Source organism: Oncorhynchus mykiss, chromosome 22 (genome assembly GCF_013265735.2).
Source record: "Oncorhynchus mykiss isolate Arlee chromosome 22, USDA_OmykA_1.1, whole genome shotgun sequence".
NCBI classification, from domain to species: Eukaryota; Metazoa; Chordata; class Actinopteri; order Salmoniformes; family Salmonidae; genus Oncorhynchus; species Oncorhynchus mykiss.
In genome coordinates, this window is record NC_048586.1 from 9646578 (window position 1) to 9666206 (window position 19629).

The 19629-nt window shown below is 40.7% G+C and overlaps 1 protein-coding gene across 1 annotated transcript in view; it reads right to left on the reverse strand.

Annotated features, from left to right (window-relative positions):
• mao (monoamine oxidase) overlaps positions 1 to 16889 on the reverse strand; it is a 63288-nt gene extending 46399 nt beyond the window's left edge. Inside the window, exon 1 of the mRNA XM_021578875.2 lies at positions 16669 to 16889. Coding sequence (XP_021434550.1) covers positions 16669 to 16720 — 52 coding nt within the window. The 5' untranslated portion in view covers positions 16721 to 16889. The remainder of the gene's footprint in view (positions 1 to 16668) is intronic.
• Positions 16890 to 19629: the final 2740 nt, after the last annotated feature.

Here is a 19629-nt window from a genome sequence, read left to right on the forward strand (position 1 = left end):
GACTGACTTATCATTGCCCTTGCTAGTTTGATTGAATTGACATTCCCAGCCTTAGTTACATTAGTCCGTTTTTAATCCAAAATATGGAGTAATTGAAACTGAATCTCGATTGACTTGAGACAGCACACAATGTACAAGGCCAGCTGTGATTTACAACCTGATAGCAATATTTGTTGGACTACCAAGAAATGTATTAGTGAATTAGACTGATCATGCATTGAACTGCCTCCATCTATTCTGCCAACAATGCCTTACTCTGCATCATGGAATGTTGAGTCAAATACAAACTCATTTTAAAACCTCTTTTGAAGTTTTGTAGCATAAACTTGGAATTGGATCTTTTTTACTGGTATTATGATTGTCTGTTTGTTTCATTTCTGCAAAGTCGTTAAAACGCTGTCAGTTCCTCTTTAATGGCAACTGGTTCACAGGAGGTTAATGTTTAACTTTCAATAACTTACTGTCAACTATAATAGTTACAAGGGAGTTATTGTAAATTTCACAGTAACTTACCATATCTAATCCATCATACTCACTGAGCTGACGGTCTGATAGGAAAATGAGTATTACAATTGCATGGTAACTAGCTATATGTTAAAGCTCTTATGATGCTCGGTATCACATGCACTTATGTCGGCCTTTAACAAACCTGCAGAACTAATAGTGTCAAAGCATAATGTTTATGAACAGACCAGATTAATTGGGATGACAGCCCCTCTTATGGAAGACTAAAAAGAGCTGGCTGAAAGCCACGCCTCGAATAAACCAAGCCTGTATGCAGTATGCTGCCAATCAGCAAGTGATGTGCATGTTGTCAACAGAAGAGTCAGTGAAGGCACAATAGGTTGCTGGCAAGATTGCTAGTGGCAGCAGGGTTGCCATGTTTACTGTTTTCCCACAAATTGGGCTACTTTCAAAACAATGTCGCGGGTGAAAATGGATTGGTAGCGGGTTGCGGGTTTTTTGGGCTACTTCTAAATTGCACTGTCGCCAACATTGTATTTCTCTTAAAACATATATATATATATTTTTGAAGTATTTCACTGTGACCTGCTGCTGTTAACTATGTTATTGAGTGAGTGGTGGGGAGGGCCTTAGGGATGTGTGTGTGTTGAGAGAGCACAGCAGCATGCAGCTTAGTCCCTTATTGGCTGAGTCAAATGAGTGAGAGGAGACAGAGCAGCACACTTGCACAATGTGACAACTTTTTACCAGTTGTAGGTAGGCTATTTAACTTGTCATTATGGAAATTTGAAATGGAAATTATGGAACTCCCTCACCTGCTTTTGTTAGGGGGAAAAGTACTCAATGAAACTGACATTAAATGTGGAGAATGTGTAATGGTCGTCGGTGGAAGAAGAGGAGGACCAATGCGCAGCGTGGCAAGTGTCCATATTCTTTAATAAAATAATTGAACACTGAAATAAACCGACAAACAACCAGTCCTGTATGGTGCTGAAAAAAAACACTGAACAGAAAATAATCACCCACAACTCAAAGGTGAAACCAGGCTACCTAAGTATGGTTCTCAATCAGGGACAACGATTGACAGCTGCCTCTGATTGAGAACCATACCAGGCCAAACACAGAAATCCCAAATCATAGAAAAAAGAACATAGACTGCCCACCCCAACTCACGCCCTGACCATACTAAAACAAAGACAAAAACAAAGGAACTAAGGTCAGAACGTGACAGGAATGATACATTTACATTTGTTGTCCATCAAGTAGCCTATTAATTTATATGCCATTGTAGCCTACCATTTGATACAATGAATATGTTGAAATGACTAGGCCTATATCACTGCAGTCATTGCAAAACAATTTGTGCCACTTGTGTAGCCTACCTGGCGCTGGAAAACGGATTTAATAAATAGCCTATAACGTCAGCGTATTGTTGTTGTAGCCTTGTGTTATTATGCAATTATTATGGCCATGTTTAGTTAAATCAATTGGAAGTTATCAAAGCTCTATCGTTGGAACGCATTAGACTGACGGTAACAGTCAATCAGATTTGGCTACAGGATAAAAAAATAAAAATAAACAATGGCTGTTGTTGACAAGCAAATTCAGTTAATGTACATATTATTAATATTTAATTCAGTCATTGAAATTACGACCACATCCTCAGTAGCCTATTCCAGCAGGCTATTGGGAAACAGAAGCACCTCTTACTTCGAAATCGGCAAACTATTCATGTTTAATAAATGAGTCTGCTAAATCATTCAGTAGACTATCTGAAATGAGATTGTCACGAATATTACCGAAGGTGACTTCCCTTCTTGTTCAGGTGGCGCTCGGCAGTCGTCGTCGCCGGTCTACTAGCTGCCACCGATCCTTTGTTCCGTGTTCGTTTGGTTTTGTCTAATTGGTTTCACCTGTTCATTGTTTGGTTGTTAGGGTGGTGTTATTTAAGTTCGTTTAGCCCGCTTCTGTTTGTGCGGGCTTGTTCTTCTGTATTTGTGAGAGGTGTTAGTGGTTTGTTGGGTTTTCTCGCTGTCCTGGTATTTTACCTAAGGGTACTATATTGTTTTAATAGTTACGCCTGTTGGGTAATACTATTTTGTTCTTTTGATTTTGGACATTAAAGCGTGTTTTTTCCCACATCCTTTGCTCTCTGCGCCTGACTCCACACCCATTCACTCATTGAGCGTTACAGAGATGTAGGACTATCAGGGGCTATAGGCTGCCTGCATCTATCCAAGCAAACCACGGCAAAGTAGAATTACAATTATAAACCCAGATATTAGTCTGTAGCCTATGCCTATTGAAATTGCAAATCAATCTCGCAAGTGGGCCAGTTATAAAGGTTTTTAGTCATTATCTGGCACATGATAACAGCCCAATTGCCATAAAATAGCCTAACATTTGTTTTTAAGTTTGTCCTAGTGTTTCTCGCTCAGAGATTTCGAGATCCTCTGTCCAACTTCATCACTCAAACTCTCCTATCTATAGTTATGCACATGTGCACAATGGATATTTTTACAATTATAAATGAGGTTCAAGCCCTGAATGCTGATTAGCTGAAAGCCGTGGTATATCAGACAGTATACCATGGGTATGACAAAAAAATACTTTTACTTTGGTAACCAGTTTATAATAGCAATAAGGCACCCGGTGGGTTTGTGGTATATGGCCAATATACCACGGCTAAGGGCTGTATCCAGGCACTCCACGTTGCGTCATGCTTAAGAACAGCCCTTAGCCGTGGTATATTGGCCATATACCACAAACCCCCAGGGTGCCTTAATGCTTAATCATAGCAGTCAAACGAGCTACATCGACATCCGTTAATGGAAAATGATCTGCCGATTTTAATAAGAGCAAATTATATTTTATTTTGCGACATATTCCAATTAGTTTATTAAGTCATGTCATGTCATAGTTCACAATAACTATTATTTTGGTGAAAACCACATTTTGCTTCTAACGCTACAAGTTAAGTCGATATTCCTTCTTAATTGGCTCAATAGAATTATGGAAAATGTGTTTATTGTATAAATACGGTAACTCTTCTCTAGACCGCCTCTACTCCACACACAGAGATGCATACAAAGCTCTCCCTCACCCTCCATTTGGCAAATCTGACCATAACTCTATCCTCCTGATTCCTGCTTACAAGCAAAAATGAAAGCAGGAAGCACCAGTGACTCGGTCTATAAAAAAAGTGGTCAGAGGAAGCAGATACTAACAGGACTGTTTTGCTATCACAGACTGGAACATGTTCCGGGATTCTTCCGATGGCATTGAGGAATACACCACATCAGTCACTGGCTTTATTAATAAGTGCACCGAGGACGTCGTCCCCACAGTGACTGTACGTATATACCCCAACCGGAAGCCATGGATTACAGGCAACATCCTCACTGAGCTAAAGGCTAGAGCTGCCGCTTTCAAGGAGCGGGACTCTAACCTGGAAGCTTATAAGAAATCTCGCTATGCCCTCCGACGAACCATCAAACAGGCAAAGCGTCAATACAGGACTAAGATCGAATCGCACTATGCTGGCTCCGATGCTTGTCGGATGTGGCAGGGCTTGCAAACTATTACAGACTACAAAGGGAAGTGCAGCCGAGAGCTGCCCAGTGACACGAGCCTTCCAGACGAGCTAAATAACTTCTATGCTCGCTTCAAGGCTGAGGGAAAATAAAATAGGGCTAGTTTTCAGGCCATTTTGTCAGGTTTTGAGTTGTCATTGGGCGGGTAATTTTAGCTATACCTGGCAACCCTGAGTGGCAGTTCTGTAGGTTACTGGCAACATTTCCCCAGTGAGTTACAATAACATTCCAGTAAAAAAAGACAAATTCACAGCATCAACTTGCCATTAAGTTAATGGTATATCCACAGTAACCTCTAGTCTATACAGATCCGCTCATCACTGACACACTCTCTTACAACCTCTTAAGAACAGCCAGTGCCAAAGGAATTGCTCTACTTTTATTGGCATAACCATCAAACAATTAAAACGGCTTCAACACTTCGACTGAAGGTTGGCATAAATACACATATATTTGACCACGCCCCAAAATATGATAATGTCACCACCAGTACATTGCCCCCACCTATCAAAGCACAGATACATTATATTCAAAATATTGGGTAGAAAAATATCCTATTATACCTACCAGGTACTGAACTGTACCATGTGAGTTCATATGTGTTCCTGTGAAGTGTACCTTTTTGAGTTCATATGTGTTCCTGTGAAGTGTACCTGACCTTTTTGTACCCCCAGGTAGCAACACTGTTTACTAACCATCCCCTTATATTTATTTTATTTTTCGTGTTAATTTTTTTCTCTTTTTTGTAATCTATTATTATTTAAAAAATGTTTTAACATTGTATGAATAAGTATGAACCTGGTGGCTCTGCAAAAACATTGATGCACTCCCAACCAAGAAGATGCAAGTTGAAATCCCCAAAGTGTTAATGTATATCAGGGATGAAGTGCTGTAAGCACATCATGTTTTTGATTTAACTGACCTGGATGACCAGGTGTGTTGAATTTAGGCAATCACTGAACAACTGGCTCAGCTGGTCGGGTGTGGGGCCTAGTTTGAACAAAATTCTGCAGTACCTATGGCACTCCAGGAACAGTCAAGTGTCCTTGAGTACTGGTAGTTTTATGTTGATGTTATATTGGTGGTGATTATTGGACAATTATTGACTTGATTCTGGGCAGCTTTTAGCAAAGTGCAGAAATGCATTAAGTCCGTGGCCAAATCTTTTTCATGCTCGAAGATCTGGTGTTATAGCTGCACTGTAAGCAGGATGTTTCAGGTTGTTAGTGACCAAGAGGTTTTTATTTCAAATCCCAAGTGTTGTTACAGTACAAAATTACAGTTGTTTTTTTACACTAATTGAAATCAGAATACAACAGCATACTGTCATTTTATAGACATAACACCAAGTAGTATATATTTACTTTATTTTACTGCAACGTCAGGCAAAGTCTTACGTCCGTCGTTGACTGAATGAGACCAAAGCGCAGCGTGGAAAGTGTCCATGATATTTAATACTGAAACACCGACAAAACAACAAAATATAACCAAGCGTAAAGTTCTGCAGGGATAGACAGCTACTGCGCAAAAACAAGATCCCACAAACTAGGGTGGAAAACAGGCTGCCTAAGTATGATTCCCAATCAGAGACAACGCTAGACAGCTGCCTCTGATTGGGAACCAAATAGAGAAATAAAAAGGCTCTCTAAGGTCAGGGCGTGACACAAAGTGCAGAAATGTATTTTTGCCAACTTCCATTACACCAGCAGACCTGGTGGTGCAGTAGGAACTTCAGGTAGTTAGTAACCAGGAGGTTGATTCCCAAGTATCAGCCTACTGTCTATTAACACCTGTATTTAGCTGTAAAAACACAGTAACTAGTTCTACATTTATCATATTTTCACCGTAACTGGACAAAAACCTCCAGGGGACCATGACAGAAATCAAATGTGATTTCATGAGGTCACACGCGATCACGTGTTCACATGTGAAATTCATAAAGTTTTTCCGTAAGGGAGGAGTTGACTAAACAGATCCAAGACAGGGCTAGACATAAGACCATAGAAGTTGCTACGGCATTGTCTTACAAGGGCTACTCATGCAAATGCACGAGCTTGTTTTATTTTAACCTGGCAGGATTACTAATGGCAGCCAGCTGTGTGTGTGTGTGTGTGTGTGTGTGTGTGTGTGTGTGTGTGTGTGTGTGTGTGTGTGTGTGTGTATGTGTGTGAACCTCAAAACATAAGAGTAAGATGAGACTATTCTATCTCCCAGATAACGTGGAATGTTCTTTCCCTGGGCTCTGCCAACACAGAACAGCGACACAAAACAAAAATCCAATACCAAGAACACAACAAGAGGACATTCTGCCACTGTCCTTAGGCCCTAAAATGCTGTGTATCGATCCGGCAGAGGGGAGACATTTACAAGACGTAAGGGCTCAGACAGTGATTGCCTTTTCACATCTATCAAACAAAGCAGCTGTATCGAAAAGCAATTATAAGGAGAGATGTGTGACATTGCACGTTAAACAGGTCATGTCCGCAGGGTGGTGAGAGAGAGATTGAGAGAGAGAAAGTGGGAGGGAGACAGAGAGAGAGAGAGGAGGAGGCAGATGGGAAGAGATGAGGACGATGGGAAGAGACAAGAAAGGGAGGGAGTGTGTGAGAGAAAGAGGGAGGGAGAGAAAGGGAGAGTCAGAGAGAGACTGATGGAGAGACAGAGAGAGAGAGAGAGAGAGAGAGAGCGCAAGAGAGAGGGAGGGAGAGAGAGAGAGAGAGCGAGAGAGAGGGAGAGTCAGAGAGAGACTGATGGAGAGACAGAGAGAGAGAGAGAGAGAGACGGAGAGAGAGAGAGATGAGCCTATTTTCCCTACATTCTTAGGAAAAAGGTTCCAAAAGGGTCCTTTGCAGAGGGATAAGGTTCTACGAAGCTGAATAAATTCATCTGAATAAATGTTCTTCATAAGGCAAAGGATTCTACTTAGAACCTTTAACATCCTAAGAATGTTAAAGGTTCATTTTTTGAAGAATGGGTTCTTAAATGATCCTTTGGAAGGAAATAATGATTCGTTGGAAGGCAAGAAGTGTTGATTCAGAAGTAACCCCCCCACCCCCAGCATGCTCTATTGCAGGTTGATTTTCAGAATATTTTTTTTCAATATTTGTGTTTTTGCATGTACATTGACTGGTTGATTATTCTTATGCTACACAAAGATAAATAACAAAGCTACGTTTTTTTTTTTAAACTAATACAATCTGTTAGATTTACCGTATGCACCGTTACTAAGATGTTTTTTCCAGTTTAGATGATTTATGTCATCTAAGTAATCAGACTTCCCTACCCTGGCAGTCATTTTGAAGGAAAACAGTTGTGGGTGATTAAGAGTCCCAATTGTTAGATATCCTTACTCTGACTGGATCCCAATAGGAAATACACATCACTTTGGTAGAAATTGAGTTAAAACTGAAATCACTTGACAAAGTGTACTGGTTCAATTATGTTCCATTTCAGAGAAAATGGAGTGTGAAATTTGCATTAACTACAAAATCCAAGTAAAAACTGAGGCAAACAGCAATAACTGAAGTTACTGCACTTTGGCTTTGATCCACCTTGTTGTGACAGCAGTTACCCGCTTTACCATACAAAGGCAAAGAGCAGTAACCTCGCAAACAGTGAAACGGAGAAAAATGGCTTTAAAGTTTATTTGCTCTCCATCCAAATATGTTGTAGACACGTGATAATGTATTATCTTACTCTTAAGTAATTGTCTATGCATATCAACCATGACCACTGATTTGACATATGACACCCTAAGTAAAAACAATGGCCATACAATGTCAAACAGAAAAAAACACAAGAAAGTTGGATGAAGACATTTATCACTTCTACCGAAGTCGGCTCCTCTCCTTGTTCGGGAGGCGTTCGGCGGCCAACGTCACCGGCCTTCTAGACATCGCCGTTCCACCTTTCATTTTCCATTTGTTTTGTCTCGTTTCCCAAGCACAATAGTCCTTACCTTATGGTTGAAAAAAAATGCTTGAGGGTTACTACAATACAACATTCAAAACATGAAAATATAACTACATAAAATCAGTAAATACAGTTGGAATGTAGTTAGAACTCACACATCAAACAGAAAACCAACAATAAAGTTGGATAAACACATTTAGATTGAAGATACTGCACTTTGCCTTTGCATGACCAATATAGTTGTTTAAGGTCATACAAAGGCAGAGTGCAGAATCTGTATTTTAGGGGTCATAGGTCAAATCAGTGGTCATGGTTGATATGCACAAAAAAAATACTTCATAGTAAGATGATACATCAGTGCATTATCACTTATCTACCTGCAAAATATTTGGCTGATTAGCAAAAAAAACGAGTTACCGAGTAGTTACTGCATTTTGCCTTTGTAGTAATAGACAGTTTAATTTTAAAGGATAATAAGGCTGACGGAACTGTTCATAGAGAGTTCTAGGAAGAACCCTTCAAAGATACAATATCTGCTGTATGAATAGTGTGTAAATTGTATTTTTGTTGTCTCTTGGTCTTTCCAATATATAACTCTTATTTAATGTTTTATTTTGAATTTAACGTAATATCACATGTTGTTCTTGTCTATAACTGTTTTGTACTTTTTGTTTATCATGTATTTGTATGTTTTACGTGGACACCAGGAAGAATAGCTGCTGCATGTGTGGTAGCTAATGGGGATCCTAATAAACTAAACTAAACCGGGAATAAGGATTCAACCTTACTGTGTTTGGTCCTTGATGTATTGGTGTACTTTTTCCCCTGCCAGAGGTGCATGATTTGATCATCGATCAGATCAATCAATCAACCAATCACAATGAATCATCTTAGTATTAGAGTCCCTGCAGTACTCTTGAACCTCTCCCACAGCTTGACTGCCATTATCTAACATCCCGTTATATAACAATAAAGAGCTCATATGTCAGTGTGGACTCATCAACCACCCTATCTATAATATTCCCTATGTCTTTCCAGCTGTGCAAGCAAGAAAAGCTATCAATTAACTTTTATCATTAGATATATCGGTAGTATATGTGCTCTACTTTATTTACCTGCTACATATTAATGTTTGCGATGTTTCTTCGAGGCTTCAGCTGTGTCTCTCTCACCCTGGAAACAATGGCAGCTATGGAATTGAATAGCTCTCTCGCTCTCTATCTCTCTCTCTCTGATGTTTGTCAGAGTGATGAGAACACCTGAAATGACTGTATACCGGCACACAGAACACTGTGCCCTCTTTAGAGAGGTAGTCAAGTGAGATCAAACGCACATTCTTTAGTAGGTAGGTATAAAACACATAGAGCCTGCGCTTATAATCTCCAGGAAGTGTACCACACCCATATTTATAGACATAAGACGAGCACTAAGTTCATGGTGGCACCGGTGGGTAGGGCTGCCGTCTTATTGGCCCTCAACCAATCATGCTATTTTGTTTGTTTTTTGGCGTTGTTCGTAACTTGTTTTGTACATAATGTTGCTGCTACCGTCTCCTATGACTGAAAAGAGCTTCTGGACATCAGAACTGGGATTGAACTGAGTATTTTAAGATAAGCTGTATTCTTCAATGAGTCGGACACGAGGGATATACTGTTGACACCAGACCAGGCCCCCGATCCCTGTGATTCCCTGGAGAAGAAAACGACGATTCAGAGGCAAAAGATGAAGGTGCCTTGTGAGGACCAGGCGACGAGTGGCTAATCTGCCCTTGCCCTCTGTTCTGCTAGCTAACGTTCAATCGCTAGAAAATAAATGGGACGAACTGAAAGAAAGTATATCCTACCAACGGGACATTAAAAACGGTAATATTTTATGCTTCACCGAGTCGTGGATGTTGTATTCGGCGCATGTGACAAATAAAATGTCATTTGATTTGATTTGCTTTGAATTAAGGCGGTCTTTACATATTTAAGTTTTCATTTTTATGAAAGACTGTAACACCAGGAAATCAGTGATTTTAATTCAGGAAATCTGTTCTCAAGTATTTCCACACATAATAGAGAGACACGTGATCGTATAGAAATGTCAGCAAGATTTGAAATGATGTTTTAGTCAAATATTATATATGTTTGGGCTTCTTGCGGTCAATTTGCAGTCTACAAATGATTTTTAATTATGTTCCGGCCCCCCGACCAGCTGCTGAATCTAGTTGATGATCCCTTCTTTACACCCTGAAGCCCATGAACATTTTCTGGAAAATCCTTTGCATAAACAGTACTGTAGCTACAATACTGTAGATAATCCTAACCCACACCTGTTTTATCTTGTGTTCCACAACACATTGACTGCAGGGCTCTCTGCCTCCGCTAACACTAATACAAAAGGCAAGCTGGAGTTGGCTGGCTGAAGGCCTTTGGAAACATCTACTGAGTCTTGACCCAGAATTTCTATTGAGCGTGATGCAATTACACAGCCACTTAACTTTTACACCAATGTTCCAGGGGAAAGGTTCAGGAGAAGGGGAATCCAGCTGCTTTCTATAAATATCTGGCCCTCAGTCAACAGTCAAACCAAGCCTGCGTCCATCGTTAAGCAGTCTATGTCAAAGCCGTGTGCCGGTAGTACTTTATCAGAAGCATGTGATCAATGACATCCGAAGCTTCATTTAGTCAAACAACCAACTTTTTGATTTGGTATTGGTTTCAGTAGAAGACAAAAAAGGCTATGACGTGTGGGACATCTTCTATAATAATTTGGCTAAATTATTTTCACCAGCAGGTGCCACTAGTGTACACTGTGTTGATCAAATCCTTGAGTAATTAAGCTATTTGACACAATTGGCTGGAAAGTCCCAATGCTTCAGAAAGCTCTCTTTCTCCATCACTAGTTAATAGTGGACAGAACAAACAGGTTATTAGTTAGTTAGGTTAATGGCCTGGAGGCATGGTTTTAGTAGGGGCTTGGCTTTCAGATAGTTATTTTTGGCTACCCATGAGAGTAGACGTCACTCCGGTTAATCTGTTTTGTTGTATTGTCAACAAATGTTACGGTTGAGCACTGACACTTTTGTAGCTTCATGTGGTGTATACAAGTTGAGTTTCTCAAGTGCCTATGTGTATCCCAATGTTTCAATAGTTACCACTTCGTTATCATATTTAAATAATGATGTTATTAATTGCATATTACAACCTGCAATAAAGCATGCTGGGAAATATGATAATGATGAGTGTAGTTTTGGTTTAACACTGGTTACTAACACCAACACCGGGGTTTTTTTACACCAATGAGTGTTAATTTAACACTTACAGAGTTAATTTAACACCAGCATCAACACTATAAATGTCTCTCTCTCTCACTCTGGTTTGGTAACAGTCTCTGTTAAATGTTCTCTACACTCTCAGAATTAGTGATGACTCAATGAACCCTAGAGATCCTCAAGGAACCCCTGGAGTTCCTCAGGGAACCATTGCTAGTAAATGGTTCATATTTGCACATTCAGTTAGGTGAGGGTTTCTTCGAGGAACCTTTAATGTTTCAATGTATCAACATTGAGGTTGAACACTGACAGTTTTGTAGCTACAATGAGGCTAACGGAGGTGTCTGAGCTCTTCAAGAGCCTATGCATATCCCAAAGATGGAATAGTTACTACTTCATTCCTCTTGCTGCTCTGTAATTATTAGAATAATAAAATGATTTGTAGTGTATGAACTTAACATGATGAACAGGAATTACATTTATGCTAAAGGCAGAAATAACTGTCTGAAAGCCATGTCTGATAGGCTGCCCCCTCTACAATATATGATCAAAAAGGTAAACATGTGAATCCCTCCCATCACAGGGGTTCTTCTGAGACCATTTTCGGGGGGGGGGGGGGGGGGGGGGTTCCTTGATGAGCCCTTTTGAACTGGAAAGGTTCCGCCTGTGTGGCAACCCAAAAGGTTCTTCCAGGCGACAGGTAGCCTAGTGGTTAGAGTATTGGGTCAGAAACCAAAATGTTGCTTGTTCAAATACCTGAGGTGCAAGGTACAAATATGATGATCTGCCCTTGAACAAGGCACTTAACCCTAATTTGCTCCAGGGGTACCGTGCTACTATGACCCTGTAAAACAACACATTTCACCTCACCTATCCAGTGCTGCTGCTAGCGCCCCTGGGGGCCAAGGGGCTGGTGGCTGCATGGTGAATTGCAGAGGACAATTTGCAGCCAGAAGAGAACACAGCTCTCCACTGCTCGGTACTTAAGGAGAAGCACTTTGACTAGAGACAGTGATTGTAATAAGTGGGCCTCGTTGTCACCTTCTAAAGGGCAACAGCACAGACAAACAGAGATATTTCAACCTTGTCCTAGTGTAACTGTAGGAGAGAGAGAGAGAGAAAGAAAGAGAACAAGAGAAAGAGAGAAAGAGGAGCAAAGTGTGACACACTATGATTCATATGTAAACCTGCAGAGACATGCTTTTATAAATACAAAGGAGTAATTAAGAAATATGTATTTCGCTATCGCAGAATAATTTTCTCTATTATTCTGTCTATTGTTGAATGTATATTGCAGAGGTGGTGGATATGCTTAAGACAATGCTGAGTTTACCTATAAGGTTCGGGTTTGCAGGCAATATCTTAATGCTGTGTATGTTTCTAGGCTGTATCACAACCAGCCGTGATTGGGAGTCCCATAGGGCGGCGTACAATTGGCCCAGCATCGTCTGGATTAGGGTTTGTCCGGGGTAGGCGGTCATTGTAAATAAGAATTTGTTCTTAGCTGACTTGCCTAGTTAAATAAAGGTTCAATAAAAAATAAAATAAATAAATTCAACATCAAGTGATGAAAACTCTATTCCACTTCAATTCAACCCTGAGACAACCCTCTCTATGGAGCCGTCTACGGAACCCTCTCTGCGGAACCCTCTCTGCGGAACCCTCTCTGCGGAACCCTCTCTGCGGAACCCTCTCTGCGGAACCCTCTCTGCGGAATTCTCATTTATTAATCATAGTCATTCACAGACAGGCCAAAATGCCTCTCTGAAACTACATGTAACAGCGTAACTGATACATTTGGCTGTAGTATGGACATATGATTATACTGGATTTGAAACGACATGTGATTCACTAACAGGAACATTGGTGTAGCAGCTGATCAGCTGGTTTTAATCCAGATATTTAACATGGTCTGTCCTATTAGGAGTTGAGCTCTGTATTGACTGTCTGCCAGCACTGACTGGCCTCAATCAATGTTTCCCCAAACTCGGGTTAAACACAGGTTCCACTTGTCGAAAGCTGTAATAGCCCTGTGTGACACTTCCTCAAACAATACATTTGACACCTCTTGTTCTGTCTCCAGGAAAGAAAAGAGTTTACTTACTATTTATTACTCGCCACTCAGCTTCTAAAACTGTAGAAATAAAAATGGGTTCAACCTAGAACTGGGTTCAACCTAGAACTGGGTTCAACCTAGAACTGGGTTCAACCTAGAACTGGGTTCAACCTAGCCAAGTCTGGAGTTCAGACTTAGAAGGCACCAGTGGCGGTTAGTGCCGTTTCAGTTGAGGAAGGACGCAATATTTTTTTCATGAAAATGGCCTTATTTCTATTACAGCATTTTGGATGACTGTCATTCATATCCATTAACCCAGTTAAATGTAACACGTGATTGGTTTAGGCTTCTACATGATACTCTCATTTTCCCTATACCCATCATAAGGTTGCTACAACCTAGCCTATGAATGAAAGTTTACAACATAGGTGCACACAGGCCGAGAGAAACATTTGAGGTGACAGACAGGGACACATGGACAGACAGTGATACATTCAATACCGTCTTTCACACTCTTGCCTGCATATAGTGTGTAATCCTTAGTCCAATAGTTGCAAACGAGAGTTTCTATTGGACAAATTCAGGTATGTTTATGCCCGTTTGGTTGCGTTTGCTTCTGTTTAAGAAACGTTTTTCAACATAATCGGATGAATGAATACATCACTGATCACGCGTAAATACAATTCACATTCATAGCTGCCAAATTCGATTCCTTCTCGCATCTATGCACTCTCCTCCTCTCACCTTTTCCCTTTGCTTGTAGACTTCAATGCACAACACATCAGCTGTTTGTGACCAGGCGAAAAACCCTTTCTAAGCCAAACCATATCATAACCACTACACACAGCCTACGTTGTTGTCACCCGCTACAATCATGCAGTAACTTTACAGTGTACAGTCAGTAAGGGTCTGTAGTGACGCCTCTAACACTGAGATGCAGTGCCTTAGACCGCTGCGCCTCTCGGGAGCCCCTGTCTAGCTTTTCCTTGCTTCTACATCATTTTGGAATAAATTAATTTGTTCAAAACTGTTCAATTTTCTCTCTCTTTGAGTCAACTACTCACCACATTTCATGCACTGCAGTGCTAGCTAGCTGTAGCTTATGCTTTCAGTACTAGATTCATTCTCTGATCCTTTGATTGGGTGGACAACATGTCAGTTCAAGCTGCAAGAGCTCTGATAGGTTGGAGGACATTCTCTGGAAGTTGTCATAATTACTGTGTAAGTCTATGGAAGGGGGTGAGAACCATGAGCCTCCTACGTTTTGTATTGAAGTCAATGTACCCAGAGGACGACAGAAGATAGCTGTCCTCTGGCTACACCATGGTGCTACCCTACAGAGTGCTGTTGAGGCTACTGTAGACCTTCATTGCAAAACAGTGTGTTTTAATCAATTATTTGGTGACGTGATTATATTTAGTGTAGTTTTATCTTAAAAGGATAACTTTTTAAATGTTTTACAATAAAACAATTATAAAATTCACTGAGGAGGATGGTCACCCCCTTCCTCCTCTGAGGAGCCTCCACTGGAGGGCACATGATTACAGACATCGATTCAGCCATAGCATACAGTAAGCATTATTTTCCACAATTTCATTGGCAACAATATTTGAATGCTCTAATCCAACATATTCCATGTGGGAGGAGATATAATTTCTCCAGCTGCATAGAGAATGTGAAAAATCGGCCGATGTGCCTTTGAGCAAGGCACATCGACTATGGCTGACCCTGTAATACAACACATTTCATTGCACCTAGGTGACAATAAAAATATATACTATATTCATGTCACGGGCAGGACCTGAACCCTGTTTTCCTACAGGAGAAAACAACTTCTTAACCATTTTACCAAGAGAAAATTCCTTGTTGGGCTGAAGGTGCAGTGATTTTAAAGTTGTAAGTACTGCATCATGAAACCGTGAGCCTGACTCACATCCGCTACAAAAATATAACTAATATTGCTTTCTACCGTATTCTGTGTGCAATCCCTATTTAAGTGGATGCTTACTCATAGCATTGATGCTTATAAGGCAGACTTGATTTTTATTGGGACTGTACAGCCCTCTATGAGGCTACACCCATACAGCTATTTACACACAGCAAATGCCACACCACCAGCTAGCTATATGCATTATGTGGGGTTAGAGTCATCACACAGTCAGACTTTCAAATCAGGACACAGTTTATGTGTGAGATGAGATGAAATCATGATCAGCAACACAAATGACATCTCAGGCAATGACATATCAGGCAAACTGTGACTGCTAGTTGTGTGAAATGCTGACATGACATACAGGTGTAGGATCTTAATTTGACCAGTTTCTCACAGCAGGAAATGTATCCTGCAGCAAAAGGAAATGTGCATTACTGTATGGATTATAATTAATGGAAATGTGTATAGGGGTTGATGCATTTTTTTTGTTAGCGCAAATCAAGTCTGACAATTTAAAATAAAAAGTACTAACTTTTGAAGCATTTTAAACCACCTTTTAGTTTTCTCAATGTCATTCAATTCAGCATTGAAAAAAGTGTCAAGTTTAAATTTGCTCCACCTGAGCCAGTGTAAACACAGGTCAGAGACCACTATAACACACCAAATGTGTTTGATGGATCATTTTCGTGTTATTCTATGTCTCTTAAAGGGAAAGTAATCCAAAACGTATTGAAAGTCATCCGGTTACGTTACGTAGTTTGGGAGTGATGTTACTGATTACAATTTTGGACAGGTAACACGTAACTGTAATATATTACATTTAGAAAGTAACTTAGCAACCCTGTATGAGGTAAAATAAGGCTTTTAAAGTTTGTGACTGTGATGTGGAGAATTAGGCTACAGCAACACAAGTCGGGAAGTCAAATGTCATATAGCCTATACTGCATGTTCATCATATGAAGTGCATGACAGCAAAGAATAGCAGGAACAAAGATGCTCCAGTTGTTAAATTGTAACCACTGTTGTTACGATATTAAAGCAATATGGTGCAACATGTTGCATTTGGACACTCCTACTATAAAGCCACATGTTATCAGTCGATGCAGCTTCACGGAAGAGACTATCTTACAAGCAAACAAACGCAGATGAACTGAAACTGTACAGTAAGTCCGTATTGATTAAGAATAACGCGTATTCAATCATGGCCAATGTAGGCTATATGCCTCTACAATAACAGCACACATTTATTGTCTGACTTGTGGGCTACAGTGTTGCACATTTGTGCTGCAACAGTTGGCCACTTACATAAAGCGATGTGGCTGCTATTCTTACAATATCATATCACCCCGAGTTCCTATCGATTCCCTCCCTCGCAGTCTATTGTAATATTCCCAGCAGTCTATTTACTAACTGCAGTAAATTGTTTGGAAGCTTCCCTTTAAATTGCACGTACCTGATATTCCTCCGCCGATCACAATAACGTCGTATGTGTTCGGTGCTGTCATGGTGTTGTTTTGCCGGTCTCTCTCTTTCTCTCTCTGTACGTCCGCTGCCTGCGGTTCGCTCGCCTCGCTCGGTGCTGGACGCCAGGCGAACAGAGGATCGCATCTGTATTAAAAGCGGGGGAGACAGGCCCATTTGAGCCGACTCCGCCTACGGGTTGCAGCCTAGCCTACTCTGCATGATTTTATTCTGATGTCAGGGGTGAGAGAGGGACCACACATGCTCTTTGTCCTAGAACGACACCTGCTCCAATTGGCTAGACCTACTGTAGTATATAATTTGGACATTATATACTGAGATAAGATAGTGTGATTGCATGCTTAGTAGCAATGTGTTGTTTTGCAATCCTGCACATTTAGCCACTAATCCTGTAAAACAAGATTACAGTTACAGTATGCATGATACAGTATCAGGTGTTGACGTGTTGCAGTATCAAGTTATGGAGGGTCAGATTAAAGTTTTTCATTTGTGACCAGACATTGGTCGATGGTCATTATAGAAAGGCTAACATTATATATGAGTTATTATGCATAGAAAAGTCATGACTAGTCTTCATGACTGAACATGATAGCAATTAGATAGCAAAGCATGAGCTAAGTAACACCGTTAAGTTACGTGTGATACATTTATTAGTTGTTATTCATACTGTAAACCATAGGCTATATAGGCCTAAATCTGTCCGTATAAATCCATTTACAATTTGGATTTAGTAATTTATGTTGCCCCCTTGTGGAAATATTGGTCATCAAAACACGGAATGAATGGCCTTTTTCACTCTCTGATTATGAGCCTTTTACACTGCCATGGGGTCCAAAACAACCTCCAGCTAACTGAGCCCCTTTCTCTAGCCCTGGCCCAGCCCTTTCTCTAGCCCTGGCCCAGCCCTTTCTCTAGCCCTGGCCCATCCCTTTCTCTAGCCCTGGCCCAGCCCTTTCTCTAGCCCTGGCCCATCCCTTTCTCTAGCCCTGGCCCAGCCCTTTCTCTAGCTCTGGCCCAGCCCTTTCTCTAGCCCTGGCCCATCCCTTTCTCAAGCCCTGGCCCAGCCCTTTCTCTGGCTCAGCCCTTTCTCTAGCCCTGGCCCAGCCCTTTCTCTAGCCCTGGACCCTCAGTGACTGTAGATCTCTTGGGTAACTTGTGGAGGTGTCTGGGGACCTTGACCTACTGCTATACTAGCCTTTCATGGGGGATAACAATGAGCATGTTGTGCAGTATAGAGCAGTGTAGTGTAGAATATAGAGAGTGCGTAGGCAGAGATCTGTGTCCTTAGCGAGTGTCCAGTACAGTGTAGTATATGATCCATAATGGGTATATTGTGATATTGATCCCACATGGTTTAAGCCAGTAAAGTGCCACGCTGCACAGTAAATTCTCCAGTGTTAGAATAAACATTGAAAGAGTGGGATCATATACACACTGGAACCAGTGTTAACACTTTGTATTCAGGATAACACGTTAATTGTTTTACCACATTTTTTGCAATATTACTTTAGTGCCTTGTTGAAAACAGGATGCATGTTTTGGAATGTTTTCACTCTGTCAATTAAGTTAGTATTGTGGAGTAACTACAATGTTGTTGATCCATCCTAATTTTTCTCTTTTACAGCCATTAAACTCTGTAACTGTTTTAAAGTCACCATTGGCCTCATGGTTAAATCACTGAGCAGTTTCCTTCCTCTCTGGCATCTGAGTTAGGAAGGACGCCTGTATCTTTGTAGTGACTGGGTGTATTCATACACCTTCGAAAGTGTAATTAATAACTTCACCATGCTCAAAGGGTATTCAATGTCTCCTTTTTTGTATTTGTACCCATCTACCAATAGGTGCCTTTCTTTGCGAGGCATTGGAAAACCTCCCTGCTCTTTGTGGCTGCATCTGTCTTTGACATTCACTGCTCGACTGAGGGACCTTGCCTTCCAGTATGGTGGGGTACAGAGATGTTAAACGCTGTTATTGCACACAGAGTCCATTAAACTTATGTGACTTGTTAAGCACATTTGTACTCCTGAACTTATTTAGGGTTGCCATAAAAAAGGAGTTGAATACTTATTGACTCAATAACTTTTTTTTTTTTAATTCTTAAAAAAAAACGAAAGTTAGTATTTTTTTTCACAAACAATGTAACATCGGGAGAGTGATGGGTGTGGAGTCAGACGCAGAGAGCAGAAGGTAGACGGGAAAAAACGCTTTAATGTCCTCAATCACAGTAACAGGTAGAAACATGGGTGAAGCCCAAAACACAGGCGCAACAACCCAAAACCACTGTTACCAAAATACCGGACAGCGAAAACCAAAAGTACACAAACACCACTAAGGTAAAATGAGCATAAGCCCGCACAAACACCAGCGGGCTAAACTAACTTAAATAACACCCATCCCAAAACCCCAACAAGGAACATGTGAAAACAATTAGACAAAAACAAACGAAAAGGAAAAAGGGATCGGTGGCAGCCAGTAGACCGGCGGCGACGACGACCCCCGAGCGCCACCCGAACAGGAAGGGGAGCCACCTTCGGTGGTATTCGTGACAAACAAACTAATAAAAATTTAAAATAAAACATTGTACAGCATATAAACATTGAGCATGACATCAAGCCATATCCTCCAACATAGCACACATACACAGTCAAATAGTATCTCACAAGCTACAGTACATAACTAAATGGGTTCACAAGCATAAGTCATCACCTCCCAGTATTAGAAACGTATCCAGCTTCTAGAATTGTCAATTCTACCAGTGATCCTAGCAAACATGTGTTCATACTATGCTACCTCCAACATTGATTCTATCTACTGTTTCAGAGTAGGAGTGGCATGACCCTTCCAAATTCTAACGATAACTCTAGCTGCTATAACGATACCAACAGTGATCAGTGCAAATTTCTCATGTGTTACATTAGGTAACTCTGTTCTA